Raw genomic sequence first — 18639 nt, 5'->3', positions numbered from 1 at the left:
CTGGCATTTGGGGAAGTGCTCCTTTCTAAGTACAAATTTAGGATTCATTTGTCTTCAGATGAATTTTAAATCGATGAGTCTGGATGCTGTTGCAAAGGATTGAATGTAGTTGGAGAGGAAGATGTCTGAGGACTGAAACAGGGGGCCCTCCAGTGTTTACAGATTGGAAAGATGAGAAGACACATCAAGGAGACTGAGAAATAGTAGCTAGTCAGGTAGGAATAAAGTCAAAATAATATACGGTGCTGAAAGCCAAGTGAAGAAAGTGTGCCAATATGTAATAATCAGAGACCATGTGGTTGAAAAGAGAAGGACAGAGAATTAACCGACCTGAACTGGGTTGGACTTGTTAAGGTAGAGAACATTGGCAGCTCTTCAAAAGGACTCTCTGTAAAGTGTTGGGGCAAAAGCCTGATTGCATAGACTTCAGGAGTAAACAGAGAGAGAAGAATTGGGGAGAGTGAGTGGAGACATCTGTTTTGAGGAGTTTTGCTATATGAAGAGGGCAGAGAAATGAGTCTACTGGTAGAGCAAAATGAGGGGTTCAGGGAAGGTTATTTTTTCTTTCTTTTTTGTAAGATTTGAGGAATTCAAATATATTGCATGCTATTGAAAATGAACAAGTCAAAGGGAGAAACCTGATGATGCAAGACAGAGATGGGGGAATTACCAGAGCTATGTCCTAACACAGACAGGAGAGGTTGAATTCTATGCACAAGTGGAAGTGTTGGTCTTGGTTACATCCACCTGACTATAATTCTTTCAAGCAGAAACAGAAAGCAAGTAATCTTGGAAACATTAAACAAATAAAGTACTCAATGATATAATTTGTCACAAAACACAAACTGAGATACACAGTTTTATAGGCACATTCTTCAAAGCACTCGAGGGAGTTAATTTAAAGATTAAAGGAAGGTTTCAGAAAATGTTAGGGATCAGATATTATCTCCCTTTATAAGGCTAGCACGACCTTAGTGCCCAAACCAGACCAGGTTAGCACAAGAAAGAAAAATCCCAGGGTTTAAAAATTTTATACAAGAACAAGGAGAAACAACATCTACCTTGATGGCAAATAAGAACAATGGGGACTATCTGCCTTACCAACTATCAAGATATATCATGGAACTATAATGACTAAAACAGGATGGTTCTAGTACTATATTGAAAGATAGAACTAATAGGATCTTCATCTATGTGAACACTTATCAAAGACAGAAGCATCAAACATTTTATTTATGACAACAGGGCATTGCAGAGAAAAGATGCAATCATCCAGGAAATAATGCTGAGATCATTTTTTATCCATATGGAAAGCAAATGAAATTGGTTTCTCCATCACATCATATTCAAAGATAATTCCAATGCCTTTTAAACACAAAAGTAAAAGTGATTAAATGTTTACAAGACAATATAGGCAGACATTTTTATGAGATTGGAGGAGTTAATCACTTCTTAAATGAAAATACAACCTGCACAGTCCAAAAGGGAAAACACTGATCAATCCAACCAACTTAAAAATAAGCCACTAAAACAAGTCACTTGAGAATGAAAATTTCAAGTTTTTCTTTCAGGATAAGAAAGAGAACACAGCAGGACAAATAAACATCCAATGAAGTATTTCCAAATACGGCATTGCCTACACCACAAGTATCAATTGCTAATATATATTCAAACTAGTAAACTAGGATAATGGCTGAAGTAAGTGCTTCAAATATAGGAAACAGAAGGAATACAAAAGGAGAGAGCGCTACACTTGTAAATAAATTGTTCTGACTCGCATTCATTAGGTAAATTAATTTAATTCTACATGGCAGGCATTGTTCTAAACATTTGTAATCATTGTAGCACTTAACCACACTTCACACTTTTCTAATCAAAGCATTCATTTAGTCCTTCCAAGGTAATGAAATTTCTCTTGACAGTAACTATTTTTAGAAGGGGCATATGCCCCAATTCAGGCTGATGATATAGGATGTTCTCTTAATGATTCCTAGGAAAGATTATCTCTTGATTGTTACTCTTGCTGTTAGGGGTCATCAAGTCAATTCAGCAGAATGAAACACTGCCCAGTCCTGTCCAATTTTCACAATCATTGCTATGAGTTGGAGCCCACTGATGCAGCCACTGTCAGTCCGTCTCTTTCAGTGGTGACCTATTTCTCCCTGACCCTCTGTTTTACCAAGCATAATGTCCTCCAGGGACTGATCCCACCTAATAACATGTCCAAAGTACATGAGACGCAGTCTCTCCATCCTTGCTTCTAAGGAGCATTCTGGCTCTACTTCTTCCAAGACACATTTGTTTGTTCTTCTGGCAGCCCATGGTATGTTCAAGGGTCTTTGTCAACACCATAATTCAAAGGCATCAATTCTTCCATCTTCCTCATTTATTGCCCAGCTTTCATATGCATATGAGCCAATTGAAAATACCTTGGCTTTGGTGAGGTTCATCTTAGTCTTCAAAGTGACATCTTTGCTTTTTAACATTTTAAAGAATTATTTGCAGCAGATTTGCCCAATGCAGTACAGCATTTGATTTCCAGACTGCTGCTTCCATGGGTGTTGATTGTGGATCCAAGTAAAATGAAAGTCTTGACAAGTTTAATATTTTTCTCCATTCATCATGAATTAACTGAAATGTACCTAGCTGTTGTTTTACCCAGTTGTTTTAGAAGAATATGCTGATTGAACTGTCAGACATCTTGGATCACCAGTTGCCTTAGTTATTAGTGCTGCTATAACAGAAATACCAAAAGTGGGTGGCTTCAACAAACAAAAGTTTATTTTCTCACAGTATAGTAGGCTAGAAGTCCAAATTCAGGGCATCGGCTGCAGAGTAAGCCTTTCTCTCTCCACAAGTTCTGGAGGAAGGTCCTTCTTGTCAATCTTCCCTTGGTCTAAGAGCTTCTCTGCTCAGGAACCCCAAATACAAAGGACATCCTCTGCTCCCAGCACTGCTTTCCTGCTGGTATGAGGTAGCCCTGCCTCTCTGCCAGCTTCCCTCTTTTATATTTCAAAAGAGATTTGATCAAGACAAATCTAATCTTGTAAATTGAGTCCTGCTTCATAAACACAACTGTCTCTAATCCCATCTCATCAACATCATAGACATAGATTTTACAACACATAGGAAAATCACATCAGATGACAAAATGGTGGGCAATCACACAATACTGGGAATCATGGCCTAACCAAATTCATACACATATTTTTAGGAGATAAAATTCAATCCATGTCAGCAGTATTCCTTCCACATTGACCCATCCTATCCCAAGCCCAAAACAGAAGACACAGTCACTAAAATGATGGTATCCTACTGATGATTTTCCTCAAGGCTCCTTTCATGTCCCTGTTCCTCAGGCTATAGATAAAAGGGTTCATCATTTGAGGGACCACACTGTACTTCACTGAGGCTACTGCTGTCTTGCTGGAAGAGTGTGTAAATGCAGAACAGATGTACACACCAAGGCCTGCCTGAGAGATTAAGGAAACAACTGAGAGGTGAGACCCAGGAGTGGAAAATGCTTTATACTTTGCACCCACTGATGGCATTCTCAAAACAGAGGAGAAAATCCGAGTGTAAGAGCAAATGATTCCAGAGAGAGGAACAGTACCCCATACGGTAACCACAAAATACACTAGGATGTAATTGATGATGGTATCAGAACAGGTGAGCTTGAGAATCTGAGCAAGTTCACAGGAGAAATGAGGGATTTCCAGATCTGTGCAGAAGGACAGATGCAACACCATCAGACTGTGAAGTAGGGCATTCACAATGCTAGTTAGTAAGGGGAGTAGGGAGAGCAAGCCACAGAGGCAGGTGTTCAAGATAATGGTGTATCTCCGTGGGTGGCAGACGGTCACATAGAGGTCATAGCCCATTGCTGCAAGGAGAAAATTCTCCAAACCAGTAAAAACCAGGACAAAACAGACCTGGGGTGAGGCACCCTATGTAAATGATGTTATGATTCTGTGCTTGGATGTTCACCAGCATGTTCAGGGTCATGGTTGTGCTGAAACAGATGTCAGTGAAGGAGAGACTGGAGAGAAAGAAGTTCATGGGGGTGTGGAGGTGGGAGTCAGAGCTGACAGCCAGGATGATGAGTAAGTTCCCCAGGAGGGTGACCAGGTATATGGACAGAAATAGGCTAAAGAGGAGAGGCTGTGATCCTGGATCCTCTGTAATTCCCAGAAGAAGGAATTCTGAAACACCTGTTTGATTTCTGGGTTCCATATTATTGGTGAATCTGATGGAAAAGATGCGGTGACAGATAATCAAAAGTGTGGTTCCTCGACACCCAGCAAGATCATTACCTGAAATCCTGTTAGAAATGCAAGTTTTTGGGACCCACTCAAGACTTAGTGATGATAAACTCTGGGATGAGGACTAACGGTTTATGTTTTAACAAGACTTCCACGTGATTCTGATGTATGCTGAAGTTTGAAAACCACTACTTCAGAAAGAAATGTTCTTGTCTACATTATGAACCTAAGGAAATATTCAAATCTTTCTTTCCACTTATGCCTCTTTCTTTGTCTCCCTCCAATCCTTCTAAAGGTTCAAATTTTATTTGAGCACCCACTCTATTTCAACACACTGTACCAAGTTATGAAGATGAAGTAAAGAATAAGCATGGCCTTTTCCCTTCAGAATTATTCCATGCCTTCAAATGGATTAAAACAATGAAATCCATTTGCAGAGCAACGGTTGTCAAACTTTGGAATCCTTCAGAATCCCCTAAAGAGCTTGTCAATGATGAATTAGTTCATACTGTCACCCCCATCAACCTGGGCGCACACTTGGGAAAGGTGGTGTTATGTCATAGACACAACGTGCAAAGTGAGTGAGTAGCAGTGATTGTGTCTGAGCTCAGATGACCTGACTGCCAAGTTGATTCTCTTGATGTCTCTCTGTTAATGTCTCCAAATAGTACACAATTAATACCCTTAGTCACTCAGATTTCATAATTTCCCTTAAAAAATTTTCGTATCTCCTTCAAATAAAGTCTCCAGGGTATTTCCACCTCTGCCTACGAAGTTTGTATGTAACAGATGGAATGGCATCCAACCAGATCCACACTTTGGATCTGAGGTGAAGATTAGAAAATGTTATCTATAAACTTGAAGCTCAAAAGACTTCCTCATGGAAACATAAGTCCTCTGCATTAGTGACTGAATCCAAGAAAAGCTAGGCAACCAAGTAAATGAGATTCTCTGTTCTCCCAATTATATGAAGCATTAAAAAATTCTTCCCTGGACATGATAGGTGACATATCATTCTTTTTAAAGCCTATTTCATCAAAGAGGTCATTCAAATGGCAAACAACCACATGAAAGGATGCTCAAAGTCATCCATTAGGGAGATGTAAATCAAAACCACAACGAGATATCCCTTCGCCCCATTATAATGACGAGGATAAAAAAAAGAAAAGAATAAACATTGCAGAGGATGTGGAGAAATTGGAAACCTCATCTATTCCTGTGGAAATGCAAAATGGTATAGTTGCTGTGGAAAACAGGTCGGCCATCCTTCAAAAGGTTGGACATGGGACAACCACATGACCCAGCAACCCCAATGCTAGACCAATTGCTATCAAGTCAATCCAACTATATTCCCAGAAGAAGTAAAGGTAGAAATGCAAACAGACACCTGTACACTAATGCTCCTTGCAGGGCTTTTCACAATAGCCAAAGGTGGAAATAACTGAAATGGTCAACTGATGAATGGATAAACAAAGTATGATGTATACACACAACTGAATACTTTGTTGGTGTCCAGTCTAATTCCAACTCATAACAACCCTATGAGAAGGAGTAGGACTGCCCCATAGAGTTTCCGAGGCTATAATCTTTATAGAAGCAGATTGACACATCTTTCTCCCATAGAATGGCTGTTGGATTCAAACCACCGATCTTTGAGTTAGCAGTCATTTGCTTAATCACTGTGCCAACAGGGTTCCTTTTGGATAAATCTAGAAAACATTATGCTGGGGAAATAAGTCAGTCACAAAAGGACAGACACTGTATAAAGTCATTTATATAAAGTAAGCAAATACAAAGGAACCAAAGCTTATTAATGGTTCCCAGGGGTGGAAGGACTGGGACAAGAGAGTTTTTGATTAGAAGGCATTGAATGTATGCTCCTGGTGGTGAGATAATTTGGAAAAAGATACCTAGAATGGTTGCACAACTCGAAGGATGTAAACAGTGTCACTGAACTGAATTTCAGTGTCACTGAAATTGCTGAATTCCTGTGTGTTTTGTTGTGTATATTTGCACCACGATAAAAAATTAAAAAACAAATACTTATGGAGATGTTGGAATGATGAGAAATGAGTAGGCAAAAGGCAATTAGTACAGTGCTCAGTATATGGGGCCGTCACAAAGGTATGTCCTAATATGATTGTGTGTGTGTGTGTGATGAATATTAGCATCTGGCATCTGTTACTCCTAGGACAGAAGTGATGAACAGGGCAGCTGAGGGAAGACAAAAAGAGAGAACATTCCTGGCATAATAACTGCAAACTGCAGGGAAGAATTTATATGGGAAAATGCCGTCTGGGAATCTTTTTCACGTAGAGAAGCAGAAGAAGGAAACATCCTAAATGAACATCAATGATATCAATACTCATTTGGCATGGACAGCTGAAGAAATATATAGCAATGTAAACAAATAAATTAGGTCTAGATGCATCAACACAAATAATGAAAACTTAGCAGAGAAAAAAAAAATGTATGAGAAGAATTCCACTTACAACTTGAAAAAACTTTGATTTTTTTTAAACCTAAGAAGGTATTTTTGTATTATGGATACTTCAAGAATAATGAAAAGTACAGAGAATAACAATGAAGGGTTGGGTACCCACCAGTCAACACTATCAATTCACACACTTCACCACCCTTGCTTTAGATATTTTTATTGCAAGAAAATAATGTATGCATATTTGAGATTCCCCACATCATGTATTTTACACAATATTGATTCTTTTCCTTCCTCAGCGTTAAGCACTACATTAACTTACTTGGCATTGTTTCTCTACTCTTTTTACTATATTTAATATTATTCACCACAAAATTGCATTGTTTGCATTTTTAAATGCTTTGTATAAACGGAATCATACTGAATATGTCATTTTACAATGGCTTTCTTAATGTTTTGTTTTAAATTAATGCCGATACATTTAATTCTGCTTAATCTTTTTAAGTACAATAGAGTAGGTATTTCACTATGTTATTACACCACAACTTTTTTCTTCATTTCCTCACTGATAGTTATTATAGTTATTGCCTCCTAGCAGTCTATCCACCAGGATGCTCCTTAGAAGCAAGGATGGCGAGGCTTGGCTCACATCCACGTTATCAGGGGAGATCAGGCTTGGAGAAGGACATCAGGCTTTGTAGAGCAGAGGGTCAGCAAAAGAGAGAAAGACCCTCAATGAGATGGACTGACACAGTGGCTCCAACGATGGGCTCAAGCATAACAATGATTGTGAAGATGGTGCAGGACTGGGCGGTGTTTCATTCTGTCATACATAGCATTGCTATGAGTTGAAACTGACTCAAAGGCACCTAACAACAACATGTATATACATATACACAGATAGATAGGTACATATAAAATATAAAACTATGAATGCTGCTTCTGGAACGGAAAGAGAACAACAGAAAGGATTACGAAAGGTATGCTTCCTGTATACATATTATTTTGCCACTTTAAAAAGAATACTTGAAGGTGCTACAGCAGAACATAAAGAACTGTCAATTCTGGAAATGTGTAAGAGGTGGTCCTTTTTTTTTTTTTTTCATTACACTGTCTGTACTGTTCTAATTTTAAATATTTGGTAATTTTATACAGAGAAACAGACAAATTAGTGAGGTACCCAAGTCTTTCTCTCCAGTTGCTTCCCTGGAGCCTCAGAGCCTGGCACAAAGTATAATACCCAACCTTTCCCAAAGATGGTATATCAAAAACCAGTTATAGGAAGATAAAGTGAAGCTCACCAACTCTCCTCCTCACCAGCAGCACAAGAATACAAGTAAACAACAAGGAATTTTCTAGCAGTCATATTTGAGAAGGGCAAATTTCTGCTCCAGAAGAAAATGATCCTTGCCATTGTAGAGGCAGAGTGAGAGAGTAGCTGAATGAATACTGCTTGATATTGCTGCAAAGATATGAGGAAATATGTCAGAAAGATGGGAGACGGTTAGGCAGGAGTCCATGGGTGAGTTGACTCTAATCATTTCATGCATGTACTCTCTTCACAGTTTCTCCTGGATGACGCTATAAGGAAACACCCATCCTAATTTCCAAACATTAACTAAGGGATTTAGGTTACCTGGCTGGCATCACTAGGAATGATGCTTGACATCTGCCCTGGATGTTGGATGCTGTAGCCAGAAGATCTGTACTCAGGGAAGGCAGAGGGACCAAGGGAGGCACCAGGCTCCTGGGCATGAAGACCATCTGTGGGCGGAGTTTCAGGTGCACTGTTCCTTGGCTAGAGAAGGACTTTTGAGTGAAGTTGTCACTGGAAGACTATTTGCAACCTCTGTGTCCCTGGCGGCTCAATATCCAAAGCTCCGTTAATCACTTTTGTTGTCATTCTGATCCCAGGGCAGTGCAAATTCTGATAGACCAAGACAATCCAAGCCAACCAAATCCACTGCCATCGAGTCCATTCTGACTCCTAGTGACCCTTTAGTACAGAGTAGAACTGCCCTAAGCAGACTGCCATGTCTTTCTCCTGCAGAGTGGATGGTGGGCTTAAACCTCCAGCTTTTTGGTCAGCAGCCGAGTGTTTAATAGCTTTACAACCAGGGCTCCCTTACCAAGGCAATAATAAACGGGAATTCAGGAAGGCTGATTTCCTGACCCTTAGAGGCCAGGTGACTGCCATTTACTTTTCTTCATCTCTTCCTGCTCATCTCCAATTCACACACCTTGCACATCAATCTTCCCTTTTTCCGTACAACTGAAAGCACGTCTATCTCATCAATGATGTTAGGAAGTCTGATTCCAATTTAAGGTCTAAAAATATAGTTTATATAGGTGAACATGTTATATTTATAATAGCTAAAATATGTAAAAATGTAAATACCTAGGAATTTATCTAAGTGTCATTGAATGTTTCCTGAACTTTAATCTTCATTCTGCATGTTTCATAAAGCAGATTCTAATCTATTCTTTGTGGTCAATTCTGGCTGCAAACAGTATAGACGAAACTGTTACTTCCTCTTTTGATTTTCGTATTGTTTCAATGTATATCTCTCTTTTCACTCAGGGACTATGAATTGAAACTATGGTTCTTCATTTTTAACAGAGTTGTGAGAAATCACAGTGTCACTGGCTAGGACTAGTTTGGAGGTTTATCTGTACTCAGTAAATTTGACTAAATGACAGCCATTATTTTATGGGCGAAAATGGTGCTCCAAGTTAATATTCACTTAAAAACCTTTTGTCTTTTTTTAAATCTCAAATTGTCTTTTTTTTAAATATCGTAAGACCTTGCACCCTATAAGTAATGTCCCAGTGCTGTCCTGACGTACCTCCTTAGGTTGAGCCTTTACTACTGTTCCCCATCAACATGTCAGTCACTTTGGTGTGAGCTAACTGCATTTAATGGCACACTCTTTTTTTTTTTTTTTTTTCTTCCTAGTCCTTGCTTATGGGCTGTTGTGTGTGCCCTTTAGTCTCATTCTGTTTTATGGACCTGTCTAATCTTTGGCTGAAGGGTGAAGCTCAGGAGTGACTTCGTTACTGAACTAAAAGGTGTCTGGGAGCCATAGTCTCCAAGTTTCTCCAATCACTGTCATTCCAGGAAGTCTGTAAACCTTTCATCTTTAAATGAATTCAATATTTTCATATATTGATCAATTTATTTTACCACATGTTAACTGTTTCCATATGAACTTTGTTAATCTATGGTTTTCTCGACAGGCCTTTTGAAAAAAACAAGTGGCATTTTAAAGTCACCCTTTGCCATCCTAACACTATCACTTCAAACACATGAAATAATAGATAAAATACAACAAGGTGTAGTGGGAGCATCTTAGAGAAGAGAGAGTGCACACACAGATGGAAAGAGACAGACAGAAAAAAAAAAAAAAAAACCTCACCATCATCCTGCAAATTACGATTTAAACAGCCAGGAATGAAAATCATTGTAAAACAAAAACAGGGAGCCAACAAAATCAATGATCAACAACATATGGAGACCAGCAGGACTATAATAGAATGAATGATGGGGAAAATAGAAACATGAGATCAAAGACGTAGTGTGAGTATATTAGACAAACAGCCTCCTGATGATGGCAAGGGCAGATGCAGGGAGGTCACAGAAAGTGCTTTTGTAAAAATCCTAAAATGATAGTGGCTTGGATCAGGGTGATAACAGTGAAGGTGGTGAGATTTGCCTGAATTCTGGATATATTTAATCGGTATAGATAACTGAGTTTTCTGAAAGGTTGGACACAGGTTATAAGAGGAATAGAAGAATCAAAGATGGTGCTCAATGAGAGAAAACTACTTAACACCTGAAAGAATAGAGTTGTCATTCACTGTGATAGGTAAGGTCACTGTGTGGTGCAAAAGTTTACATGCTCAGCTACTAACAAAAGCCTTGGTGGTTCAAATCCACCCAGAGGAATCTTAGATGCATGGCCTGGTGATGTACTTCCAAAACATCACCGCTACTGAAAACTCTATGGAAGACAGTTCTACTTCACACATGGGGTTGCCCTGAGTTGGAGTCAACTTGACAGTAAAATGATTTTGTTTTGGTTTTGGTTTTCTTGTTTGTTTTCCTTTTTGTTTGAGATAGGTAAGACTGTATGATGAGCAAGTAATTAGCAAAGCCAGATTATATGAAGAAGAATGCAGCATCAGGTTTGGAGGAAGACTCATTAACAACCCATGATATGCAGATGGTGCAACCTTGTTTGCTGAAAGCTAAGAGGATTTGAAGAACTTACTGATGAAAATGATAGGCGAAGGCCTTCAGTATGGATTACGTCTCAACATAAAGAAAACAAAAATCCTCACAACTGATCAATAAGCAATATTGTCATAAATGGAGATAAGATTGAAGTTGTCAAAGATTTCATTTTATTTGGATCCATAATCAATGCCCATGGAAGCAAAAGTCAAGAAATCAAACAAGTTATTGCATTACCACCTTTTCTACAAAACAGATCTTTAAATTGTTTAAAAAAAAAAAAAAAAGCAAGATGCCATTTTTAGGACTAAGGTGCATGGGACCCAAGCCATGGTGCTTTCAATTGCCTTATATGTGTGTGAAAGTTGGACAATGAATGAGGAAGACTAAGAAGATCTGATACCTTTGAGTTTTGCTGTTGGCAAAAATATTGAATATACCATGGACTGACAGAAGAATTGCCAAAAAAAAAAAACTGTTTTGGAAGAAGTACAGAGAGGATGCTCCTTAGAAGCCAGGATGGCAAGACTTCATCTCACATACTTTGGACATGCTATCAGGAGGGTCAGTCCCCAGACAAAGACAACATGCTTGGTAAAGTAGAGGGTCAGTGAAAAAGAAGACCCTCAACAACATGGATTGACAGCATGGCTGTAAAAATGGGCTCAAACATAACAATGATTATGAGGATGGTACAGGATTGGGCAGTGTTTTGTTTTGTTGTACATAGTGTTACTATGAGTCAGAACCAAGAAGATGGCACCTAACAACAAAAATAACAACAAGAAGGCTGGGGGCAAGGTATACTGAGGAATAGCAAATGGAAAGTTGGATATACAAGTCTGGGATTCAGAGGAGAATTCCTCTCTAAATATTAATTTGGGGCTCATTTGTTTTCAGATGACTTTTAAATCAATGAGTCTGGATGCTATCACAAAGGAGTGAAGTTAGCTGGAGAAGAAGAGGTCTGAGGACTGAAACAGGAGACCCTGCAGTGTTTCAAGATTAGAAAACACATTAAAGGAGACTGAGAAATAGTAGCTAGTGAGGTAGGAGTGAAACCAAAATAATGTGTGGTGTTGAAATCCAAGTGAAGAAAGTGTTTCTGTAGGTAATAAACTAAGTCAATGTGGTTGACAAATCAAGTAAGAGAGAGACAGAAAATTAACTGACCTGGATTGGGCTGGACTGGACTTAATAAGGTAGATAATGCTGGTGGGTCTTCAAGATCACCCTCCATGAATTGTTGGGGAAAAGGCCTGATTGTATTGACCTCAGGAGTAAATGGAAGGAGAAAACTTGAAAAGAGTGAGTGGAGACATGTCTTTTGAAGAGTTTTATGGTAAAGGAGGGAGATAAATGAAGATACTGCTAGGGCAAGATGAGGGGGTCCATAGAGGTTTTTTTGTTTGTTTGTTTTTTAAGATTTGAGGAACTCAAATATATTGGATGCTATTGAAAATGAACAAATCAAAGGGAGAACCTGGTGATGCAAGTGAGACATGGGAGAATTACCAGAGTTATGTCCTAAAGTAAGCAAGAAAGATTGAACTCTATGCACAAGTGGAAGTGTTGGTCTTGGTTAAATCCAAGAGGCCACGCTTCTCTCAAGAAGAAATAGAAAGCAAGTAGCCATGAATACTTCAAATAAATTAAAATCCTCAATAATATAATTTGTCATGAAACACAACCTGAGATATACAGTTTTACGGGCAAGCTCTTCCAAACACTCAATGGAGCTAATTTCAAGATTAAAGGAAGGATTTCAGAAAATATAAGTGAAGAGATATTCTTTATCTTATTTTATAAGGGCAGCACAAACTTAGCGTTCAAACCAGACCAGGTTAGCACAAGAAAGAAAAATTCCAGTGTTTAAAAATTCTGTGCAAGAACAATGGACAAACAATATTTACCCTGATGGCGAATGAGAGCAATGGAAAGTATTTGTCTTACTGTCTGGAGGTATGATATCTAAAATGGCATGGTTCTAGTATATGACAGGAAAATAGAACTAAGAATATCTTCATTTATATGAAGAATTATTAAGTACAGAGGAGGAATCAGTCATTTTATTTATAAAATGTAGCATTTCAGGGAGTAAAAACAAAAAATCGAACCCATTGCCATCATCAATTTTGACTCATACCAACACTACACAACAGAATAGAACCACCCCATAGCGTTTTCAAGAAGCAGCTGGTGGATTTGAGCTGCCAACCCTTTGGTTAGCAACAGAGCTCTTAACCACTGCACCACCATGGCTTCATGGATGGTATCATTCAGAAAATTCTGCTGAAATCATTGTTTATCTATAGGGAAGTAAAATGAAATTGGATTCTCCATCACACCATATTCAAAAATTGTTCCAACATCTTTTAAACACAAAAGAAAAAACAATTTAATGTTTATGAACCATATAAGAAAATATCTTTATTAGATTGGAGGAGTTGATCAGTTCTTGAATGAGATGTAACACACACAGTCCAAAAGGGAAAAAATAGATCAATCCAACCATTTAAAATTAAGTCACTGGAAAATGAAAATCCAAAGTTGTTCTTTCAATGTAACAAAAAGAAGACAGCAGGACAAATAAATATTCAGTGAAGTATTTCCAAATGTGGCTTTGCCTACAACATACGTATTAACTGCTGATAAATATTTAAATTAATAAGCTAGGATAATGACTAACACAAGTGCCCAAACGTGTGAAAGCAGAAGGAATTGAAAAAGGAGAGAGTGCTACCCTTGGAAATAAATTGTGCTGGCTCACATTCATCTAGTATAGTCACTGAGTAACTTATTAGGTGGCAGGCATTGTACTAAACACTTGTAATTGTTGTAGCACTTGATCCCACCTCAGACTTTTATAATCAGAACAGTCATTTAATCCTTTCAAGGTAATGAAATTCCTCTTACCTGCAATTAGTTTTAGAAGGGGCATATGCCCCAACTCAGGGTGATGACATAGAGTGTGTTCCGGATGACTCCTTGAAAAGGTTATTTCTCTAATACTGAGACTGAATAAGGAGCAGTCAGTTTTCCATCCCTGGTTATTGTATCTTAAATCACCACTGTGCTGCTGCAGCCATTGATGACCATCACAGGAACAGCTTTAGGAAAAAACCAATATATGGAGCTGTGAAATGTAGCCCTGTGGTTCTGGAGGCTCTGGACCTACCCTACCTCTGAAACCTTTGTTTTTATATTTGGTACTTTGTGAGTTTAGACTTTTCCCTCAGTATACCTGAAAGTATCCTCACTCTTAGAGTTGAGGTATCTCAAATCTAAATGGAAAAAAGTGAATGAATAGAATTATGCCAAATGTATAGAAGAGTAAACTGAGCTTATGGTTGCTGCCAGCTGCCCTCGAGTTGATTCTAACTCATGGCGACCCCATGGGTTGCAGAGTAGAGCCACTCCATAAGGTTTTATTAGCTTTAAACTTTAAAGAAGCAGATTGCCAGAACTTTTCTTCTATGGTATCTCTGAGTAGATTTGAACCACCAGCATTTAGCAGTTGAGTGCAAACCATTTGTACCACCTAGGGACCTTTCAACTGAACTTAGAAAGCTGAAATAAATATAAAAGTTCACACAGCTATTACAGAGAAGAGGTAGAATTCAAACCAAAGTGTTCTGACTCCAAATTTTCACCCTTAACCATTATAATTTCTGAACTCCTACTAGTCAAAGAACTTAATCAGGTTCTCTGAATCAGTATTATTTATTTCACTCAAGCATATTCCAACAGCTTAAGCCCAACGCATGTGATGCATTAATGAAAAGAAGATATTCTAGAGATGAGTTTCCTCAAAGCGCCCATTATGTCCTTGTTCCTCAGACTGTAGATGAAGGGGTTCAGCATGGGTGTGACCACCGTGTACATCACTGATGGAACTGCACTCTTCCTAGAGGGCAGAGTAGCCGCAGAGCTAAGATACGCCCCCAACCTGTCCCGTAGAACAAGGAAACAACTGAGAGGTGAGATCCACAGGGAGAAAAAGCTTTGTACATTCCACCTGTTGATGGCATTTTCAGGAGGGAGGAGACAATTTGCATGTAGGAGAAAATAATCCCAAGGAAGAGCCCACCACCCAAAATACTAGTCATAAAATATAGCAGGATGTTATTAAAGAGGGTATCAGAACAGGCGAGCTTGAGGACCTGAGGAAGTTCACAGAAAAACTGGGGGATTTCCAGGTCTATGCGGAAGGACAGATGCAGCACCATCAGACTGTGGAGCAGGGCACTCATGATGCTAATGAGCAAGGAGAGTAGAATCAGCAGGCCACAGAGGTGGGGGTTCATGATGATTCTATACCTTAGTGGGTGACAAATGGCCACATAGCGGTCATAGGCCATTGCTGCAAGGAGACAATTTTCCAAAGAAGCAAAAACCAGGACAAAGCAGATCTGGGTGAGGCAGCCTGTGTAACTGATGGATTTGCTCTGAGTCTGAATGTTCACCAGCATCTTGGGGACCGTAGTGGTGCTGAAACAGATGTCAGTGAAGGACAGGTTGGAGAGGAAGAAGTACATGGGGGTGTGGAGGTGGGAGTCTGAACTGATGGCCAGGATGATGAGCAGGTTCCCAGCCACAGTGATCAGGTATAAGGTCAGGAACATTCCAAAGAGAAGGGGCTGCAGTTCTGGATTCTCTGAGAGGCCCAGGAGGAGGAATTCTGCTAAGCCTGTTTGGTTTTCTGATTCCATGTTTGTTGATGATTCTGACGGAAAGAATAGAATTGAGATAAATAACAGATGTACAAAGATCCCTTATTTTACAGAAACACTCTAATCTGTATTGTGAAATAAAATTAATATTATAAATTTTTCCCGTGGTTCTCTCTCTCTGTGTCTGTCTCTCTCTCTCCTCTCCTCTCCTCCTCTTTCTCCTCTATCCTTTTCTCTCTCCTTCCCTCTCTGTTCTCTTTCTTCCTACACACTCATTTCTCCCTGTCCTCCTTTCACCTCCTCTACCACATCTTTCCAAATACGTTTAAGTACCTACTTTTTCCACATTCGTCAGTTAACATGAATATAATATCAAATGGCACATATTTTTTCTTAAGAATTTTCTGAACTCTGCAAATTAGCAGGAAAACCAAAATCATATGGTATTAAATATATATTTTAGAGCAGTGGTCCTCAAACTTTCTTGCATCAGAGTCAGCTGGATGAACTGCTAAAATACAGACTGCTGGGCATCGCCCTCAGAGTATCAGATTCAGAAGACTGGGCATTGGGGCTCCAAAATTGTGCCTTTCCAACAAATTCCCAAATGCTGCTGCTGCTCAGCTGGAAACCACACATTGGGGACCAATATTCTGCAGACCTGGTATACTTCCTGAGGAAGAAATCATCTGGCTCATCAGTGCGCTACAAAGTAGACTGGGATTTCAAGTCCATGACTCAGACCATTTTCAGTGGGTCTTCACAATTTGTCTTTTGAATTCACTACTTTCTTTTCAACATTCCATTCTTTGGATCCTTATCACAAAACTCTTGCCTAATTGTTCTCACTAAATAGCAGTGTTAGCAGGAGTCCTTGCTTGGCACAGGAGGTTAAGCAGCTAAGGAAAATGTTGGAGGTTCAAGTCTACCCAGTGGCATCTCAGAAGAAAGGCCTGGTGATCTACTTCTGAAAACCCAGCCATTGAAAACCCTATGGAGCACAGTTTTACTGTGACACACGTGGAGTCACCATAAGTTTGAATTGACTCCATGGCAACTGATTTGTTTTTTGGTCCAATTAGCAGATATCATAGTAACAAATACAATAACTATTAAGAACTTCTACAACAATAACACTAACACAGAGCTCTGAGTATTGGCACACAGAATTCTCAGTATTTATCTGAATTAATTTTATTCTCCCTACAGATCCATGACTTGGGTGCTTCTATCATCCTTCATTTTACCCATGATCTCAAGTACATAACGTGAGGTTAAGTTATGAATACATAATACATGATCTCATAAGAACTGGCGAAAGAATTTGAACTTAGATTGCCAGATCAGAGTGGACCTCTTACCACCGTGTGATACGACCCCTGAGTAGGACAGGATCAGGCACTGGAAGGGTCAACAGATTCCATCACTTGCCTCTTGAAAAATTCCATGTGAGTCCAACACCAAGTGCTTTCCCTGGTCTTCAAAGTCACCTACCCTCTGACCTCATAGGTAGTATCTAGCAGGTGACATTACCAAAGCAGGACCCACCCTCAGGACTTGAGGTCAGTATTGGAATATGCTCCCTAAATCTCAAGCTGTTATGGCTATTATGGCAATAAGATTCTTTTTTCTCCCAATACCTGAGATTATACGCAGAACATTTTTTTTCCCCTAAAACAGAGGAATGAGAGGAAGAATGAAATGCATGGGGTCTTTAAATCACTGAAGAAAAGAGAAATAATTTGTTGGTGTGTCCTAAGTAAAATTTTAGGGTAGGAAAGGCACAATCTGACAACACAGGTATCCTGTCAGGCATGTACCTACAGTAGTAGGAAGAGGGGGAGTAGAAATTTGCCAAGTCAGCCTTAAATGGAAAAAGGAACTTAAGCAAAAAAGTACACCTAAAAAAAAAAAAAAAAAAACCCACTGCTGTCAAGTAGATTTTGACTCAAAGTGATCCTATAGGACAGAGTAGAACTGCCCCCTAGAGTTTCCAAGGAGTGCCTGGCAGATTAGAACTGCCAACCTTTTGGTTAACAGCCATAGCAGTTAACCACTATGCCACCGGGGCTTCTGAAGTATACCTATACACCTCAAATGCCTTTATAGCTTTGAGACTTAAACATTTAATCAAAACAAATTGTCTAGTAGGGATCTTCGCATCTGGTGAGTGTATGAGGTACTTATCAGTTAAGGTATGAAGTACTTATTATTTAAGATGATCATTTCAATTGAACGAGCTAATAAGACCTTATTTTTAGAAGTTCCTTATCTTATGCATATCACACAGGGCAAAGTAGGAAGTTCTGTTTAACTACTACTTACGTTTGTGCATGAAAAGCAATAGAAAAAAACACCATACCGTTTTAAATTTGGAGAGCCATAACTAATCTTCATTAATAGATTACATTTCCTTTCCTTAGGTATCTTATTGAAATCTGCCCCTCCCTTCCTTCCTACCTTTTTGTGGCAGATTATGGCAATAATTTATTCTTCTCTACTCAGGAGCTTGATGCATTTCCTATTCCTTTCATAGTTTGACTCATTGTCTCCATTGTACAATTAGCAGATGATGTTAGAAAAAGAACTCTTGAGAATCAATCATGAAAAGCCATATCCTCCTTTCTTTTGTTTCCGGTTAAGCCCATCAAAGCCTGAGTCTGGCAGCCTTGGGAACTGGCTCCCATGGGAATCCCAAGGTTGTGTGCCAGGATCAACTCCAGGACACTCCCACTTCCTGTGTTAAGATGAGGTCCCTGAGAATATGATCACTGGATTCTCAAAAAAAAGCAAGAATTGATTGTATAAGTCCTGAGCACATTTATGTGTTTACCCTTCATTCTCATGAACCAATGATTCAGAAATGGTCTCTAAAGGAATCCCACGAGTGAACAGCTCATTAGGATGTTTATGTTCAGAGTAAATGCCCCTTGACAAATACTGCTTCACCAACAAGGAAACCTGGGGCCCTAAGCATGGGGTCATACAACAAGCAACCCTAACAAAATCAGTCATTTGCTGGAAGGTTTGGAA

General features: G+C 39.1%; 1 protein-coding gene and 1 pseudogene across 1 annotated transcript; both read right to left on the bottom strand.

The window, feature by feature from the left end:
* Nucleotides 1-3296: 3296 nt before the first annotated feature.
* LOC100667759 (olfactory receptor 7G2-like) lies at nucleotides 3297-3881 on the bottom strand. The gene has a single exon (XM_010602656.3). The coding sequence runs from the start codon at nucleotides 3879-3881 to the stop codon at nucleotides 3297-3299; it is 585 nt and encodes a 194-aa protein (XP_010600958.3).
* An 8920-nt stretch (nucleotides 3882-12801) lies between these two features.
* Nucleotides 12802-17414, bottom strand: LOC100674503 (olfactory receptor 7G3-like; annotated as a pseudogene).
* Between the last annotated feature and the right edge of the window lie 1225 nt (nucleotides 17415-18639).

Source organism: Loxodonta africana, chromosome 3, assembly GCF_030014295.1.
Source record: "Loxodonta africana isolate mLoxAfr1 chromosome 3, mLoxAfr1.hap2, whole genome shotgun sequence".
Lineage (NCBI taxonomy): Eukaryota > Metazoa > Chordata > Mammalia > Proboscidea > Elephantidae > Loxodonta > Loxodonta africana.
Note: the sequence above shows the minus strand (reverse complement) of the source record. Positions and strands in the feature narration are given on the sequence as shown.